The sequence below is a fragment of the Magnolia sinica genome, chromosome 11 (assembly GCF_029962835.1).
Source record: "Magnolia sinica isolate HGM2019 chromosome 11, MsV1, whole genome shotgun sequence".
NCBI classification, from domain to species: domain Eukaryota; kingdom Viridiplantae; phylum Streptophyta; class Magnoliopsida; order Magnoliales; family Magnoliaceae; genus Magnolia; species Magnolia sinica.
In genome coordinates this window covers 49,460,503-49,480,059 of record NC_080583.1, presented here as the reverse complement: position 1 = coordinate 49,480,059, position 19,557 = coordinate 49,460,503, and the positions used below count along the sequence as shown (strand labels likewise).

Below are 19,557 nucleotides of genomic sequence, written 5' to 3'. Positions count from 1 at the left end.
TGGTGGTGAATGTTGTAATCATTTAATTCAAGCTTTGTGAGAATGTTGTAATAGTTTAGAATTTATTTTCAGCTATTCCTTTATCAGCTTGAATTTCAATTTCATTTGAAAGTTGTTCCAGCAAGGTTGCCCTGCCATTTTTATGGTGTATGGCTGTCCCTAGAACAATACATTTTTTATTACAAGTTATTTCAATTCAGTTTATATTTATTTTTGTATTCCTCTTCGATTTGAGACTTGATACAAAGATCTTTCTAGAAATAAGGTTGTCCTACCATAAACTCTGTTTTGGTATAAGGTTGTCCTTAGAACAACGTTTGTATCAACCTCTCAAGATCTGAATTTTGAGGTCATTTTAATTTACTACATTGTTATTCACTTTGGCTATCATATTCTTTATTATTCTGCTGTTATAAGTTTTTATTTGGCATTGTCCTATTCACCCCCCCTCTAGGACATATAGCTTGGCCTGTTGAATAGATAGGATGTCTTTCCCAAGAGCAGAAGCTCTGTAGGATGAAGAATCCTTTGTCCACCAGCCACCCTTTGCTCGGCTGTATTTGTAATTGATAAGAGAATTCCATAAAGTCCCTTCTTCAGTACCCAGCCTCCAAATCCATTTGCCTAGAAGAGCGCGATTCATCCTTTTAAGGACCCTGATTCCCATGCCACCCTGTTTGATGTGTTTACAGACCTCCTTCCATTCCATGAGATGGATTTTCTTCTTATCGTCTTGACCGTGCCACAGAAAATCACGTCTGAGTTTTTCGAGGGTAAAGAGGACCGAAGGCGGGCATTTGAAAAGTGACATGTAGTAAAGGGGCTTTTTAATGTATTACATGTGTTTCCATGCATTTCTTCTTACATTTACAAATTATATTAACAGATTTTGAACAGTGTTTTAAATAGCGATAGCATGATGCGTAGTGCTTAGCCCTCTATAGCGTGTAGCGTAAATACGTAGTGTGTAGCATAAGCTACACGATACTTCTATTTTTAAATTTTAAAATAGGGCAAATATAATAAATAGTGAAAGAAAAAAAAGGAAAAAATATAAAAATGCCTAAAAGATGATTCATTTGATCAATTATAAGCATGTTCAAAAAAGTTATTAGTTATCATTTATCAAAAGTTAATCCACATATATAAGCCAAATCATATAATTATCACATCGACAACTTTCTAAGCAAGCCACTTTAATTAATAATGTCTAATTGAAACCACAAGTCACAATTATGAAAAGAAATAAAAATCCTATAGGTTAAAAGTATCAAGTACAATACAAGTGTCACAATCCTCAACATTAGAAACAAAGAAAACGTGAAAAAATAATAATAATAATAAAACTAAAATAGTAAAAAAATACATTGTAGCTTACGCTATGAACGCTATGCGCTACGAAGCTGTAGCGTACGCATATTACAGGAGATTTACGCTATTTCGGATGCTACGTAGTGCTACGGCCACGCTATGCTATGTAGCGTACACTACGGGCGCTATTTGAAACACTGATTTTGAATATACTCACATAAGTTCATCCAGACAACGCATAGATTAGGACCCCATACAAAGGAAACCTATTATGTGCCCTTGTTTTTTGTGATGTTTTGATTTCTAAGTGCGTATTGATGTCTTTTTCAATAATCATTGAAGTTTCATTGAAAATTTTGACTAATTTCCCGATGTTTCCCCATGTTTCCCAACAACGGCGATACATTACCCGATATAACCGATATATCCCATAAGATAACCAATATGTATCCGTATCCCAAGGGTTACACGATAATGATGAGGAAAACATTGCTTCAAAACACCCTAGGCTTTAAATAATATTGTTGCGCCATCGGCCATGCCCCAAAAATGACAGAATATGAAGCATATCAAATCGCATCAGACCCATATCAAATGATACCAACTTGGATTAGCTGAAATGTTTTTAGCACAAAAAATCTTGAAACATTATATTGAAAATAGTTAAAAAATAAATACCATAATCTATCATCTTTTATGTTTTTAAGACATATTCAATGGTGTCTCAAACTATACATGGATAAGAACATTGTCTATCAACTTGACTTGGTGAAAGTCAACCAAATAAGCCCCCATTAAATCTAAATCAATCATGATTTGATGGATGAGGGTATAGTACATATAAATTAAATTTTTTAAAAAAAAATCTACAAAATGAAAAAGAAAAAAAATGATGGTCAAACCCTTCTTCCAATATTTTCCAAAATAGTCCATTCCACTTTGATTTGTTGAATATCACTCAAATCTTCTGTTTTGATCATCAAACTAAGCCTAAATCTAACCTAAAATCAAGTTCTATGCTTCCTCCATGATTGAAATGAAGAAAAAAGTAGATAATGAAAAACAAAAAAAAAAAAATTCAAATTGGGACGTTTCCAATTTTTCCATAACAGATGAGTTCACCCACCATATGCTTGAAGGGGGTGGTCAATACAGTACGATATGGCCATATTGTAAATGATATTTAAAACCATGAAAACACCTTAGAAGCATCTTTATGTATTGAACACAATCCTCAAACACATCATAAAAAAGAATGACAAGGGTTCCTGTGTCATTCTGGATGCGTGCGGGTAAAGAAGCTAGTTCTCATGGAATATAGGAACATTGATAGGTATGAGTATGGAGTTAGCAGATACGATGAAATGAAGAGTTAACATAGCTTGTGTCTAGGAGGCCAAGTGAAAAGGGAGTAAAACTAAAGAAATGGATGGATACAAGTTTTGGTATATGGGAAATGACAACTTAATAGAATTGGGGTAGGATAATGATAGATAAAGATTTAAAGTTAGATGTTAAGAGAGTACGTGATAATATTTTATTATTAATAAAAATTGTGTTACGAGAGGAGATAATCAATGTTATTAGTGCATATACACGCGGGTGGGATTAAAGGATAGAATCAAAAGACAATTCTAGAAGGATGTGGATGGATGAATGTCGAAAACTCCAAACAGAGAGAGGATATTTATAGAAGGAGAATTAAATAATCATATAGGAAAAGAGAGTAGATGATATGATAGAGTACATGAAGGATATGGTTTTGGGAGAAGAAATGGGATAGGGGAAGATACCCTTGATTTTGCTATGGCTTATAATCTACCACTAAATCTCTCAAAAAAAATTCTACCACTAACAAACACATACTTTAAACGGAGAGATGAACATTTAATAACCTTCAAGAGTGGATCATATAAAAGTCAAATATATTTCTTTTTGCTTAGGAAGACAGAACAATCAATATTTAGGGACTGGAAGGTGATAGTTGGAGAGAGTTTGAACACGCAACATAGGTTAATGGTTAAGGATGTTTAAGAGATGGATGAAAGCAAACGAAATTAAAAGTGGTCCAAAAACTAGATGGTGGAATTTAGAAGGAGAAAAAACAACGTTATTCAAAAACAAACTGATGGAAAAAGGAAAGTGAAACATCGAGGAAGAAGTAAATGTTATGTGGAAATAAGATGGTCGAATGCATTAAGTGGCATGTCTCAGGAATATATATAGAGGAAAAACCCAATCAATAAGAAAACTTGGTAGTGAACAGTGCTATCATATGCAAACACATAACCAATTATGCGTCACATATGCAAAATGGCCCAGTGAAATGGCGTATGTCATGATGATGTATGCTATAATGACAATATGCGATGAGTATGCAATGCATTATGCGATTAACCATCCCATACACAATATGCAATGGCATAATGCCCAATGGTGTTTTTTTTACCAATGGGATCTATTTTCTTATTTTTGCAATATGACAACTTTTTGCCTATAAATTTGTACTCGTACTCCGACTCCCCCCCCCACAAAAAAAAAAAAAAACATTTTCCATATTCTAATGCTCTCTCTCTCTCTCTCTCTCTCAGCTTTCTTCAAATTCTTAATCTCGCTCTCTTATTCTCATTCTCCCATTCTCCTTTATCATATTCTCTTTCAAGACTCTTAGGCCCCGTTTGTTAAATCTGAAGTCTAAAGACCGAATTTGAAATCTTAAGCCTGAATCTGAAATTTGAAGTCAAAAACTTGTTTGATAATTACAATTGAAGTCTGACAATTAAGTACTGAATTTGAAACAACATGTTTGTTAACAAGCATCTTAAATGTCTGAAATATGTTAATTTGACACATTTGCCCTTATCCCTCGTTTGGAAATGTTTTACATTATAAAGAAATTATTTTTTTATTAAATGAAAATAAAATCATTATATTTAATTCAAATAAACTAAAATACTTAACAGAAAACTAAAATATTATTATTCATAAGGCCCTCAATTCCTCTTAGCGGTAAGATTGTCACTGTCTATCGTGTAGCGTTGAGCACCAATAGCAACAAAACCTTCAAATAAGGCTCATCTTGATGTATGTGACCCCAAAAAAGGTTTCAATGGTAGACGTTCAATTTTATTTTTTTTTTAAAGCAACAGCAAACTTTCATTAAAAACAGGGGAAGGAACTACAAGGGGAAAAGGAAAAAAAAAACAAAGAAAAGAGGCAAAACAAAGAGAGAGGAGCAGCTGCCGAGGAGGCAGACCACCCCTTAGAACCTAAAAACGACATGTTGAAATCCCTTAAATCTTTAACATTACAAGCCCATTCGATCACCATATTTTTCGCCCTCGATCCTACTACCGAGTGGAAGGAAGAAACATCATTGAAACAACGATTGTTTCTTTCTTCCCAAACATCCCACCAGATAGCGATGATTGACAACCGCCATATGATGGATTTAACCTTCCCAACTTTCTGCCCATTCCAAGATGACAGCAAGCCTTGAATGTATGTGGTCTATTTTTGCAGTGGGGATGGTAGACGTTCAATTCCCCGCTGCTTTTTGCAGTGTGGTACATGAAATTCGATTGCTTTTCGTATTGAGTAAATTCAGTTGGGCCCACCTTGAATGGATGTGGTCTATTTTTGCAGTGGGGATAATGATTTCCACCGTTGAAACCTTTCTAGGCCCCACAGTGATGTTTATTTGTCATCCAACCTGTTCATTATATCATAAGGACATGGATGATATAGGCTTGCTCCAAAACTTCTGTGGCCCCCAAGAAATTTCCAATTGTAGATGTTCAATTCAACTGTTTCTTGTGGGTGTGGTCCATTCAAACATTCTATATATTTCATTTTCTAGCCTAATGTCCTAAAATGAGTTCACAAAACGGATGGACCAAGTAGATTTCTCCCAAAAGTCAGGGTAGGCCCCATATAGGTTTCCAGTGCAGGAACTTCCTGCGGAAGGCTTCCCACGGAATCCGCGTCCATGGGCTGGCATACCACACGGAAAACGGATTGGCTACTCCCGCTACCACCAGCCAATGGCTGATGGTTGGTGCTCTGTGGGCCCCACCATGATGTATGTGTTTCATCCATGCTATCCATATATTTTTCCAAATCATTTTATAGTATGAGACCAAAAATGAGGTATATCCCAATCTCAAGTGGACCACATTACACGAAACAGTGTTGAATGAGCTTTGTCCATTGAAAACCTTTTGGGGGCCATAAAAGTTTTGGATCAAGCTGATTTTTGTTTTTTCACTTCATCTGGGCATGTATGACCTAATCAACATATTGGATGTCAAATAAACCGTACAGTGGGCCCTAGGAGGATTTTAATGGTGGATATCTAATCATTATTGTTTTCCTGTGGCGTGGTCCACCTGAGTTTTATATCCCTCTTATTTTTGGCATAAAGACATAAAATGATATGTAAAAATGGATGAACGGAATGGATGAAACACATACATCATGAGGGCCAAAGAGCACTGACCACCACCCACCGGGCTGGTGGCAAGGGAGTAGTCAATCCGTTTCCGTGCCACACACCAGCTATATAGCTGGTGTAGATACGTGTCGTGCGAAGATGAGCACAGATGCTCCTCGATGTCCAAGTTGTACGAACGGTTCAAAGGAGATCAAAGTTACATGGGCCCTACAATAATGTATTTATTATATCCACACCGTTCATCAAATTTTTGAGATCATTTTAGAGCATTATACAAAAAATGAATCATATCCAAAACTCAAATGGACCACACCAAAAATAGCAGTGGGATAATTATTTTCACCATTAAAAAATTCGCAGGGCCCACTATAACGTTTATTTTCCATCTAATCTATTCATAAGATCAAAAATATCTGGATGAAGAGGAAAAACAAATTTCATATTGATCCGAAACTTCTGTGACCCTAAAAGGGTTTCAATGGTAGATGTTCAATCCCCCACTGCCTTTTGTAGTGTGGTCCAGTTTATCTTTAAATCTGTCTTATTTTTCGGCTCAAGCCTTAAGATAAGCTCGCAAAATGTATGGACAGTTTGAATATAACAAATACGTCATGATGGGACCCATGGAACTTGGTGACGTCAATACACCAGCCAATCTGCTTCCCAATCCCGTCCCCAGCCCATCCGCTTCGAACGCGGATTGCGTCCTACCCCCACCCGGACAGATTACCGTTCGAGCAGGGCTCTATGGGGCCCACCGTGATGTAAGTGTTTTATCTAACCCGTTCATCGTTTTTCTCATATTATTTTAATATATGATCCTAAAGATGAAGCAGGTCCACAGCTCTAGTGAACCACACCAAAGGATGCTGCAGTGATAATGATATCCACTGTTGAAACCTTTCTAAGGGCCACTGTGATGTTTTTTTTTTTTTACCATCCAACCTATTCATTGGGTCATGTAGACGTGGATGAAGTGAAAACACAAATATCAGCTTGATCCGAAACTTCTCCAGCTCCCAAGAAGTTTTTAATGGTGGACATTCAATCCCCACCTTGTGATCCAATTAATCCTTGGACCTGCCTCTTTTTCTGGCTCACACCTTAAATGATCTGAAAAAGTTGATGGACGGTGTGGATCAAACACATAAATCGTGGTGGGGCATAAAGAGCATTTACATGTTAAAAGTTGGTTTGTACTGCGCAAACAATTCAAAGAGAAGAAAATTTCCATAGTAAAAGGGGTAATCTTGGAAGGAAAGTTTTTTTTTTTTTTTAATAGAAAAACTTATGGAGCGCATTCCGCGTTCACCATTAAGCCAAACTCCTATCACGAAAAGAATTCAGCAAAAAACCACTTAGCGCTTTCCTTCTTCCGCGTTAACAACACATTAACAAACACCACTAAACACGGAACATTTTCCCAATTCCGCATTAAGTACAAAAATTCAATGTTAACAAACAGGCCCTTACTCTTGGGTCCTGACTCTTCCAAGTTTCAACAATCAAGTATTTAAGAATTCAATATTCAAATCAACAATCAAGTTTCAAGAAAATGATCCAACTTTAAGACTCTCTCTCTCTCTCTCTCTCTCTCTCTCTCTCTCTCTCTCTCTCTCAATATTCAAATCAACAATCAAGTTTCAAGAAAATGATCCAACTTTAAGACTCTCTCTCTCTCTCTCTCTCTCTCTCTCACACACACACACACACATACCTATTCTTTCAATCTTTCTCGATCAATTGAGATTCATGCCTTGTTTGAATGTTCAGGAATGGATTAATTGTTTTGTTTTCCGATTGGAAGTAATCATTATTTCATTCCAATTGAGTTATCAAAGTTTAATTGACGAATTGCAATAAGGATTTGTTAGAAGAATATCCCCAGCACCTTAGTTGTTTGTTTATTGATTTTTCTACACAATTTCTAATTTGCCGTAACAAGAGAACCCAAATTCCTATTCGCTTTCTAGTTCTAATAGTGTTTCTACCCTCTAGTCCTCAGTGGATCGACCTCGGTCTTACCCGAGTATATACTACTTCACTGCTTGCGCTTGGATGGTTGAACAATTACATTAATTCCACCCAGCTTCAAAAAAGAACTCATACTCGAGTTTAAATTGGTGGCCTCATTCTCTTATGAAGATCCTCGTTTGTAGCACATCTTCTTCGGCTTAGCTAGTAGTTGATGGTGGAGACCTACATACCTAAAGGGTAGCTTGTGCATAATACAGTATTGAAACACACACCATCTTTTCTCTTGCTTCTTGTTAGTCCTCCGCATTCTAGATGTCGATTGTGGCCTCTTTGTCACAATTGGCTTCGATCCGCATACCTTGATTGACGTTGAGATGGTACTATTGTGTTGACTTCTATAGAGTTTGCTACTTTGATTGTAACACTATCCATCCCTTCGACCATTGGATTGTCCATATCCGTTAAACCTTCGGTCTCTTCAATTGGATCGTCCGTCAGCTGATATTTTAGTTTTATTTGAATTTCCTCCAATCTGACCATTGATCCATCCCAATCCATAGATCCATCAACCAACCCAAAGGAGGATTCCTCTTGGGTTACGACACTATCTACAACCACGTCATTCCTTGGTACGCTAGATGAAACAAATTGAAGCCCATAAAGCTTTTCCTTTTTAATCAAGGGCCCAAAGCAAGCTCTCGCCGCCTCCTTGAGTTTCTTGAATTCGTTTGCTATATCTTCCTTAAATGCTCTAATCCCCTTCTTGACTTCCTACAAATTCTCTTCCCCCATGCCGAACATTCTTGGTCATCATTGATATTTTCGGACAATGGGATGCTTTTGAGTAGCCGGCATCTGTTTGTCGTGGTCCATAACATCTAGAGGGCCATTGAAATGAATCTCTAGAAAATTCATATGAAGATGGGTGAGACTCGGGGTGATAGGGGTGATGACTGTGATAATCAAAATGAGCTGGATAAGAATAACAAGATAGATGTGGACAGGTACGAGAATCCAGATAGGGATGATTGTACGAGGGGTATGAACATCTTCTTGTCCATGAAATCTCCAAACAAGATCGTGCGCTGAACTATAGGCTAGGGTTCTACATCTAAGGTTACAAGGGTTATCGGGTTTGGAATGATTTTTGGTAAGGAAAAGAGAAAGGGCAAGGGAATTGATGGGTTAGAATGGGATTAGGATTTGGTAGGGTTGGAAAAGAATCTGAACATTTTTTTATACAAGGAATGGAAAAAGGTTTTGAGAAGGTTGATAGAGAAAACAAGAGAATTTTCATTAAAAAGAGAATATAATTCAATTATCTTATTCCATAGACCTAAGCCTTATTTATAATGAGTCCTTACAAACTGCAATAAAATCAATGGAATCTAAAAATAGAATTCCTAGCTAGCCAAGATCTAAAAAATGGAAAACTAGTTAAATAAGAAAACACTTAAATAAGAAAAAGCTAAGATTACTTCTTGCCTAATATAAAGATATGAAAGAAAGGGAAATTCCTAATATAAAGATTTGACAGAAAAGAAAAGCAAAGATATTTCCTAATGTAGAGATTTGAAAGAAAAGAAAAGTAGCTAAAAAGGGAAAGTGGACCTTTTCTTGTACACATTTTAGAGTGTGCACGTGGGATGTTGGGCGATTGCATAAAAATTGGTATAAGTTGAAGGTTTTAAAAAGGACAAGGGGAAGGCCCAAATAGACATGGGTAGAGATAGTAAGAAAAGACTTAATGACCCATGGTCTAACTGAAGTTATGGACCTTGATAGAGTGGAATGGAGATAAAGAATTCAGGTAGCCGACTCCAATTAGTTGGGATAAGGCTTAGATGATGATGACAATGAATAGCAAAAAAGCTTCCTCTAATAAATCTAATCATGGTGTGCCGTAAAGGCCATTACGTAAAGGTAACGATGACAACCGTTACACGTTATGGGGTCGTAACGGCCATAACAGCCATTATAGAAAAAAATGACTCGTAATTGCTGTTAATGGCATGTTACGTCCCCTATAAAGGCCATAACAGCCCCGTAATTGTCTGTTATGGGGCAGATACAGGTTTTCCATACTTTTTAATCAACATTACAAGGCAAATACAGGTTTCTTAGGATTTTTTTTTTCAATAAAAAAAAGAGGTTGTAACAGCTGTTACGACCCGTATTGTAAAGGTAACAGTGGCGGCCATTACAACCACCGTTACCGTTACAGAACACCTTGAATCTAATACATTCTTATGGACAAGCGGCATATATGATGCTCACCCAAATTTGACATTGTTTTTAGGACCAGCATCCAATTTATGTTGGCCCAACATTCAATAAGCCAAATAATTCATTTGGAAAGACCTGCGAGCAGTGTACAAAAGATCTCTTCCAGCAGATGAACCAGATTGGTATGTTATTACCAACCATCCATTTATAGGCCAAAGTGATACGTCAGCAAATTCCAAGCACTAGTAAAGTGTGGTTGATGACAGATGGGCTGCATGGGCAGCTAATCATAAGTTTTTTTCCCAAGCAATGATGCGAAGCTGACCCCAAATAACTAAGGTAAGGCTATGACAATGGTGATGGTTGCATTTGCACCATCACCTTTTCCACATGGGGTCCACCAGAATGAACAATCTAGATCAGCAAAAGGTATGCTCCACAAACCACATGCATGAGGCATTGGTACAAACTAAAATGCTGATGGCACGAGAGAGCATTTTCTAACTTATCTACAGCAGGTTGGCAACAAGCCAGGCAACAAGCCAATAATTTATCAGGGAGCTAACTATGGCGTGCATTCACCACACATGGCATAAAAGTATTTTGATCTAAATCCAAACTTTGGGCCCCACCGGAGATGGAGCATGACCGGGAACCCCACTGATCAACCAATCTTAACCATATGATTTCTCCACTGAAACTGGACCATTGACCATTTTATTTTCAACAGCCCATTTTATGCCCTCCATCCAAAGGGTGGCCCGTGGTTTGAACATTGGTAATCGTATGTTGGATGATACTACCACCATTTACAAATGACAGGAATGTGAATGCCACAGAAGCCATACATAGGGCATACAAGTACACCTATCCAGAGGAGCCAAAGCTTGGCCCAATGTGTATGGGAACATTGCTAGAAAATCAGACTGAAAGGACAATGCTAACCATCTGGATTTGCCAACTGAATTTGTAACACAGACTATTTTACTATTATCCATCCCTCTACAGTTAGGATCATTCAATCTGTGCGATATCCAAGATCTGATCCATCCAAATTGCCACCTAAAACATAAATGTGCCACGTGTGCAGTAAATGTAAAAGCAGACCACAGCAATGCACCGGTTTTTCCAGCTCTGGGAAATTCAAAGAGCTGCTGCGCTGTGAAAGTTCGGTTCGGTTTCTCATATAATACAGCCAGAAAATGCAAGCATAAAATAGGAAAATATAAATTAGAAAAGAGGGAGTCTTTTTTTAAAAAAAAATTATTTATGTATATAATAAAGAAAGAAAAAACACCTGTTGGAGTGGAGAATGTCCTTGGTGAGGAAAGTGATGGGCTCGATGTCTTTGTGGATTTCAGCTTCTCTATCTTTCCAACATCTGTAGTCGGGATTGTCTGATCGACAGTACTGCGGAGTATCTTTGGCGGTGTACGCGCCCGTGTTCTCTGCTGCTGCTGCTGTTGCTGTGGTGGCAGGAGCATTCTCGTGAGGGTGAGAGGGATCGATGGCTGTGCAGAAGAGGGAGGGTCTGAGTAGAGATGGGAAGAAGACAAGGGCGGGAGTGGAAGCGCTTCGTACACGGAGAGGAAGGAGGGGAATTCCTCTAAGGAGATGGAGCGCACGAGCCATTAGAGTTTGAGAAGGAGAAGGAGATAAAGAGACGAGGGTGGATTGTGTTTTATTTTATATGAGAGAGAGAGAGAGAGAGAGAGAGAGAGGTGGGTTTGGGTCATGGTAAGCAGGATGTGCGAGGACAGAATTATCTATGATCTTGGGCCCTCTTCAGTAGCTACGATACCTAACATTGGGGCTTTTTGGGCACTATTTGGCTGAACACAGGAACTAGCGATGTGGCATGGGGCCCACCTCGATTTACACCTTGTATATCCACGCCCTACAACCCTTTTGCTAACTCATTTCATGGCATAAACCAAAAAATAAAGTACATAGAAATCTCAGGTGGACCACACCACAGTAAACAGTGTTCACTGAATGCCCACCATTAAAAACCTCCTAGGGCCCACTGTACTGTTTATTTGCCGTCCAACGGTCAAACAGACGTGGATGAAGGGAAATTGTGTTTCACAAAAAGTTTTTGAGAGTCATTCACCGCTGTTTCCTATGGCGTTGTCCACCTAGTATTTGTATCTGCTTCATTTTTTCAACTCATCCCAAACAAGGACTTGAAAAAATGGATGTACGGGATAGATATATAACGCATACTCGGAGGTGGGCGCCATGGTGAGGGTACCACCCACATGGCTGGTTCAGGGTCCCAACAAGTCGTGCCCGGTATTTTTGCTTTTTCAAGTAGGTATCTGTTTGCCTGATTCAGACCATTGATAGTTTGGACCCAACTCAGCTGGGCATGAACGGCTTCCGTGTCCTCCTGACCGTGGGCCCACAGTGATGTAGCTTCCGTGTCCTCTTGACTGTGGGCCCACAGTGATGTATGTGCCTTACATCCAATGTTTATCCGTTTTAACACCTCATCTTAAACCATGATTCCAAATTTCAGGTGAACTACACCACAAGGATCAGCAGTGATTGAATACCCATCATTAAAAACTTCTTGATCACCAGTGATTGCATACACATCATCAAAAACTTTTTGGGGCCCAACGGAATGTTTATCTGCCATATTAATAAGGTCGCATAGACCCACACGAAGGACCACACAAATATCAGCTTGATCCAAAACTTTGTATCCCATAAGAAGTTTTTAATGGTCATTCACCATCGTCTCGAATAGTGTGGTCCAACTGAGATTTGTATCCACTACATTTTTACGATCATGCCCTACAATGAGTTGTCAAAATGGATGGATAGCGTGGATGTATGGCACATACATCAAGGTGGCCCCTACAGTTGGTGGATTCGAGGATCCACAAAAGTCATGCCAGATTTCTAATATTTTGCGATCAAACTTAAGGGTTGACAACCTCAAATGCAGGACTATGATGCAATAATAACTCGATGAGACCGAGATTGAATTCTTAGAGAATGGGGAATACAAACTAGAACTAATCTAAAGGTATATGGTTTGTCTGAATTTTTAATGTAGCAAAGTAGAAAATGGTTGAAAACAATAAAAATATAAGACTAAGGATCCATGGATATGCTCATAGCAACAAGAATATCACATTCACTGATTCAACTCCTATAATTCAATTGGAATTGAAGTCCTATCATATTCAATCGGAAGATAATTCTATTAAACCAATCATTAACACCAATAATGTCAAGCCTGTGTCCTAGTATCTCGTCGTTCTCTAGGATCCTGTGGTCCTTCCGGTCGAATTTCGGTGACCCGCGACCTATAGATATCGTTTACGCGCGATCTTAAGTCGCAACTTGTAAACCCGAGCTGACTCTGAAATTGCAGTAAAGACCGCTTCAGTTGAAGTAAGAATAGGTCAAAGTATCCTAGAGGGGTGGGGGGGAATAAGACTTTACCCCACTATTCATTTATCATATAATTGTCAAGATAAACTCATTTTAACTCTAATGGCTTCCAAGCCAAATAGAGGATCCAATCACTAGACTACTTAATATTCAAACAAGATGCAATAATTAATCTATGATGGATGAGCTTTGTGACAATGTGTGTGAGATGTGATTCTTAGTAGTTATAAGCAGACAAGTTATCATGTTTACATGTAATTTCAAGGGTAAACATAATGTAAGATCAAACAAATATCAATCCCAAACACAGTCATTTATAGTGGTTTGGCTATGTGCCTACTCCACTCCTGGCGAACGCACTCATCCCATGAGTGTACCGGATTTCACTAACGAAGGTTTCAAATCAGGTTTACTTCAAACCGTTACAACCTAAATAAGGTTGATTCTAAGACCTACACAAGGTACTTAAGATGTGCCTACACAAGACACAAGTTTATGCCCTATATAAGAGCAAATGTCAACACAAAACACCTAAGTTTTATGCCCTACACAAGAGCAAATGATCCACACTTGGAACCTGGGTTTTATGCCCTACACAAGAGCAAAGGATCTACACTTGGAACCTAGGTTTTAGACCACACAGGTCAAGGGCCTACACTAAGGACCTAAGTTTATACCCTACACAAGAGCAAGGGTCAAAATACAGCACCCAAACGTACTCTCTCGTCGGAGGCCTCCTATGAGGACTTGAAGGGGTGAGAAGCACCTGTGACCCAATCCTACACAAAGGAATGATCAACAGGGTCTCTGGACTCTAAAGACTTACAGATAAGTAGATGAGCCCTGTTAAGCATGTTGATGAAGATCTCCTCCTTGATGATGAAGATTCTTCAGCTCCCTTGATCCGCAATACTTGATGATGTTCCAATAAAGGCGCTGGGTTGGGTAAGGTTATGTTGGAATCCTACTCTAATAAATGTTTTCCTATTTTAAAGTTGGAGTGATTCCAAGCTTTCAAGCATTCAAGGTTTCCCAGCTCAATGATTTACCATTAAGATAGTAACTGGATGATCTTTAAATGGGAAAGTTCATTCCTCAATCCACTCTATTGAATATCAATGATGAGGGTGGATTGAAGGATGAACTTCCATGAGAAAATGAGCTTTATAGTAGGTGATATGCAATTACTCTCTCAAAGCTCTCTCTATTTTTATCTGTAGCAACCAAGAACAAGCTCTCCTTATATAGCCAAAAAGTTCCAACGGAAATAAAATTGTCAGAATCTGACTGAGTTCGATATCATCGATCTTAATTCGATGTCATCGAACGCATAATTTCAATGCCATTGAATCATAGATCGATGATATGACCTCTCTTAAAAATTATTCTGGGAACTTTTTGATAGACTATCGATGAAATCGAATCAGATTCGATTTCATCGATATTTGAATTTCGATGTCATCGATTCATGTTTCAATTCCTCGACATTATAACACAAAAGCTTGCTGGACATTTTAGAGTTGACCATGATGATATCGATACTATTTCAATGTCATCGAAATTCAAGTTCCGATATCATCGAAACCAATTTCAATTCCTCAATCTTTTTGGAATATATTCCTTCAAGGCTCGCTAGACATATTTTGTCTAGATTCAATATCATTGAGACTTTCTCGATATCATCGAAGTTTGAATATCGATATTATCAAGGTTGTCCGATTCCTCGATCATTTCTATTTTATCTTCCTATTAAGCTCGCTGGACACAATCTGTCCAGATTCGATATCATCAATCAGCTCTCGATGTCATCGAAGTTTGAATTCCAATGATATTGAGGGTGATTCAATTCCTTGAGTAATGTCAGAATATTTTCCAAGAAAGTTCAATGGACAGAACTATAAGTCCTTCGATATCATCGACTAACCTTCGATGTCATCGATATTTGAAATTCAATGTTATCGAAGATACTTTTGATTTATTGAACATTTTGTCCAAAATACTTTGTGGTTGCTGGACATAAATCGGCCTAATTTGATATCATCGAGTACAAGTCGATGTCATCGAACAAGAGTGTTCGAAGACATTAACACAGACTTGATATCATCAAACTTATCTAAAAAACTTAGAAAATTTTCCTGTTTAAAACTTAAGTTTTCAGACTTTTTCATCCTATGTTGTTCTAAGTCTTTTAAGGCTTTCGTTTACCTGGATGTTTTGGGATTTGGGATGTGAGGCTGATTTACTTGTGATGAGTTCGGAACATGCATTGGTTGAGGCGATAACTTGATCAGTCTTCACATGGGACTCACCTAACTCACGACTCAACATTCACGCTAATTGACAAACTAGGGTACTTTCAGACTCAACTCGAGACCTATGCTATTGCAACCGCGCTGTCACCACGGTTCCGATGCCATGTCTCGTGCACCAATCCGACGCTTAGATTGTGAGATGTGGCCCATGCATTATTATGGTCGTGGACTACATGTTGTGGGACCCACTTATCCTAAATGGCACCATTCCCTATGCTATCATGCTTGCTAAGTAATGATGGCCTCTCTTCCCCATGTTCTTACAAATCCATCATTACCTTACAAGTCATAATCACCTTACAACTAATTATTTCCCCTCTCTCTCTCTCTCTCTCTCTCTCTCTCTCTCTCTCCCTCCCTCCCTCCCTCCCTTTCTTCCTCATTTTCTCATCCTCCATTGCAACTAGAGAGCTTAGGACATCCCAACCCATCTCCATATGAAACCCTCTTCCACCTATTTTCCCCACCAATCCAACCATCAAAAGCCCATCTCCACCATTAAAAGAGCTTCATAGGAGCATTGGAGCAAAAGGGAAGAAGAAGTTGAAGATCCAAGGTGGGTGCATGTTTAGGATTAGATTTCCCTTTTTCCTTCATATATCTTTGGTTTTTCTTAAATAGGAGCATGTAGGACCCTCCAATTAATGGTGGAGATCTTACTTAATCCCTTGGATGTGGCCAATGGCTCATCCTCGTTACACGCATGATCCATGATGAGGGCATTCTCCATGGACCCCATCATGATGTTTTATTTAAATCTATGCTATTGATGGGTCATTTAGACCCTTGATTTGTGGTGGGGATGGCATCCCCACCTTGATTTACTGATTTGAGGGCCCACTCAATCAAGGGACCCATCTTGATGAATGTATGATGTATGTTGTAGAACCTAGAGGGGCCCATAGTGGCGAGGACCCTCCATTACACCTCTCTCTCTCTCTCTCTCTCTCTCTCTCTCTCTCTCTCTTTCCCTGTTGCGGCCCACCTTGATGAATGGATTAGATCCACACAGTCCATTAGTGGAAGCCGTCTTGCTACCCACCAATGGGACCCACCTAATGTATGTGTTGTATTGGCACCATCCGGACCTGCCAGCCTGCCAGCAGGTTTGGACGGTGAAGGACACAAATATCAGTTTGATCGAATGGTGGGCCACACACGTGTGGACCCCACCTGATGTATATGTCTCCCACGTCGTCCATCTGCAGGGCCCACCCTGCACGTGTGTACCCAGCACCGTCTAAGAAGGGACTGGATGGTGGGTGTAACGTCTCAGAAAAATCCGTATAATGACTCGAGTACCACCTCAGGCAGAAAATTGCTAAGGACCGAATCCTTTAGAAATTAGACGAAAATTAATTAAGTACTAAACTGAATTAATCGGCGAGTTAGTTCGAATCACTTTTTATACGAACTGCAAGGCCCAAAACCAGCAGAATCGTTAGTTCCACATTACTTAAAAACCTAGGATCAATCTTAAAACCCAGTTGCTCTCGGGAGCATCTTGAACTCCATATCGGACCTGAACCGCACGTCAAAAGTCCGATTACCGCGAAGCTATACGGTTATGACTGTCTTACTAGGCTTGACAACCATCTCGGGAATCAAGTCCAAATAGCATCCAGAAACGCACAACTTGAGCCTGGAGCGAAGTGTATGAGAAATGCAAATATCTTTAGAAAATGAACTCAATCTTAAGTAAATTGGGCTGTTTGCTTGCAGGCCAAATTTAAGGTTTCAAACTGTCAGATTCCGACCCAACTACACCCTTGGATCAAGGAAATTTCTCAACACATGTTAGTGTACTTGTGGCCCTGATCGAGTGACAGTGGCCGTTGAACTAAAACTGGTCCTCCACGGTCGATCCACAAATCTGATCAGATCGAAACTTTAACCTAGCTTAGATCCATGGTTAGGTAACTTTCTCCAGACCGTATGCAGGAAATGGACCTCTATATGAGCTCCGTTGGCCTGAAACAGCCACTTTTTGGCTATAACCTAAGTATACCATAGTCCTGTGGCCATTGACATCAGTTCTGGGCCTATATAAGGGCCTTAACCCACCCTTCTCTCATTCCATACGAATTTCCAAAACCCTAAGAGAGAGGAGAGAAAAGAGAAGGAAAAAGTGAGGAGGAGAGAGAGAGTGAGAGATAGTTGCTGGGATCCGATCCCACTGCTCCACATGCCGAATCATCCTACCTGTATCGCTATATCGGTGATTTTGACTCCACTTTTGGGTAAGGAATCCTAATCCTAACTTGCTTTAGGTATCCAGATAGGTAAATCAGTGAAATAGCTAACCTATTTCATGATTTGGATAGTCGTTGTGTCATAGACAAATGCATAGTGTTTAAATTGAGTTCGATACGAGTTTACCGACGGAAGGTGCAGACTATAAACATTTAGGTTATGGTTTTTAAGGCTTTCAATGTTAGTCATGATTTATGACTGACTTGATTGCTATCACATATGCTTGGATGCGATGTTTTCCGCGTATTACATATATATATATATGAACTATTTTGAAATTAATGCATTCCATGTGTTTGTTGAAAAGTTTGTATGAATATGGAATTATGATTTGTACTTACCATGATTGTTATTTGGGAATACATGATTGTTGTACGTGTGGTAACTCCCTTATGAAAGGATTTGCTATAATATACATTATAACTAATTTATTACATGTATGTTGATATGTGTAGTATAAGTGTTTGATAAAATGCCTGAATAAGAAAATGCTTCTTGAAATGTATTTAATGAGGGTGTTAAGATTGGATTCTCAATTACCTTATCTATAGCTACAGTTTTCTTTATGTAACCTCTCTTACTACTATGTGATTTACGGATGAAATGCCTATGTATAATAACATGTGCACTATGTGTTTGTTAAAGGCTCAAATTAGATTTATGTTTAAATTAGTTGTCACATGCTGCTTGGGCTATCACATATGAGTGCCTATTATGTTTGAGTACGGTTGGGACTAATACGTAGTTCAGGCAATCTGTAATGGTTTACGATCAGTGGCTAAACTAGTTTCGCCACGACAAATGCGTTCGATGAATCTGAGTCGTACGGTGATTATCGATAGTGGTTAGGCCACAAGGAGTGCGTGTGTGCTCTATGTCGATTAATTCAACATACGCTCGTACCAGTCGAGCTTGTCAAGTAGCCCGATTGGCCTAATATATGTTCACTATGTATGGACATTACTGCTTGAATCTAAGTACCACTTACCATTGAAAAACCTGTTTAACCTTGGTACATTGATCCGCTAAGACTTATGAGCCGGGCATGGTGGTATGGGACACCATGGTCGAGCTGTCGGCCTACGCTAGGGTGACGAGCCACCCCGTAGTATCCAGTGAGCAAACTAAACTCGTAAGCCGAATACAGTAGTATAAGACATTGTATTCGAGCTATCGGCTTACGTTAAGGTGACGAGCCTTTCCCGTAGTGACCTCGAGTATAAAATAGGCCTACGATCGGGTGACGAGCCCCTCATAGTGACCTCGAGTGTGAATTAAGCCTACGTTGAGGTGACAGGCCACCCATAGCAACTTATAGTGTAAACTCGTGAACTTGCCTATTGTATGTGATTAACTAGGATTGACAACCCTAGATGGATCATTGTTTGGGTAAGTGATATAAAGGGAGGTACCTTAGCTTCCCGAATCTGCTGTATGAATAGGTCTAATTAAGAACTTGGCTAACACGATTATGCACCGCATTGCATGTGCCTTTGGCATGGGTGTTGAGTATAGTAGGATTTTAGCATGCGCGACCGTGAGATGATATCGTAGATGTAGTGCAGGTGAGGGCATGCATCATTAATGCATATTATCCTCGCATTAACCAGAGTACTT

General features: G+C 39.0%; 1 protein-coding gene across 2 annotated transcripts in view; it reads right to left on the bottom strand.

The window, feature by feature from the left end:
- Positions 1-11,677, bottom strand: part of LOC131219108 (protein DCL homolog, chloroplastic) — a 47,490-nt gene extending 35,813 nt beyond the window's left edge. The window contains exon 1 of one of the 2 annotated variants that reach the window (XM_058214106.1): positions 11,265-11,677. In XM_058214106.1, coding sequence (XP_058070089.1) covers positions 11,265-11,599 — 335 coding nt within the window. In that variant the 5' untranslated portion in view covers positions 11,600-11,677. The remainder of the gene's footprint in view (positions 1-11,264) is intronic. The other variant, XM_058214105.1, reaches the window with a different exon arrangement.
- Positions 11,678-19,557: the final 7,880 nt, after the last annotated feature.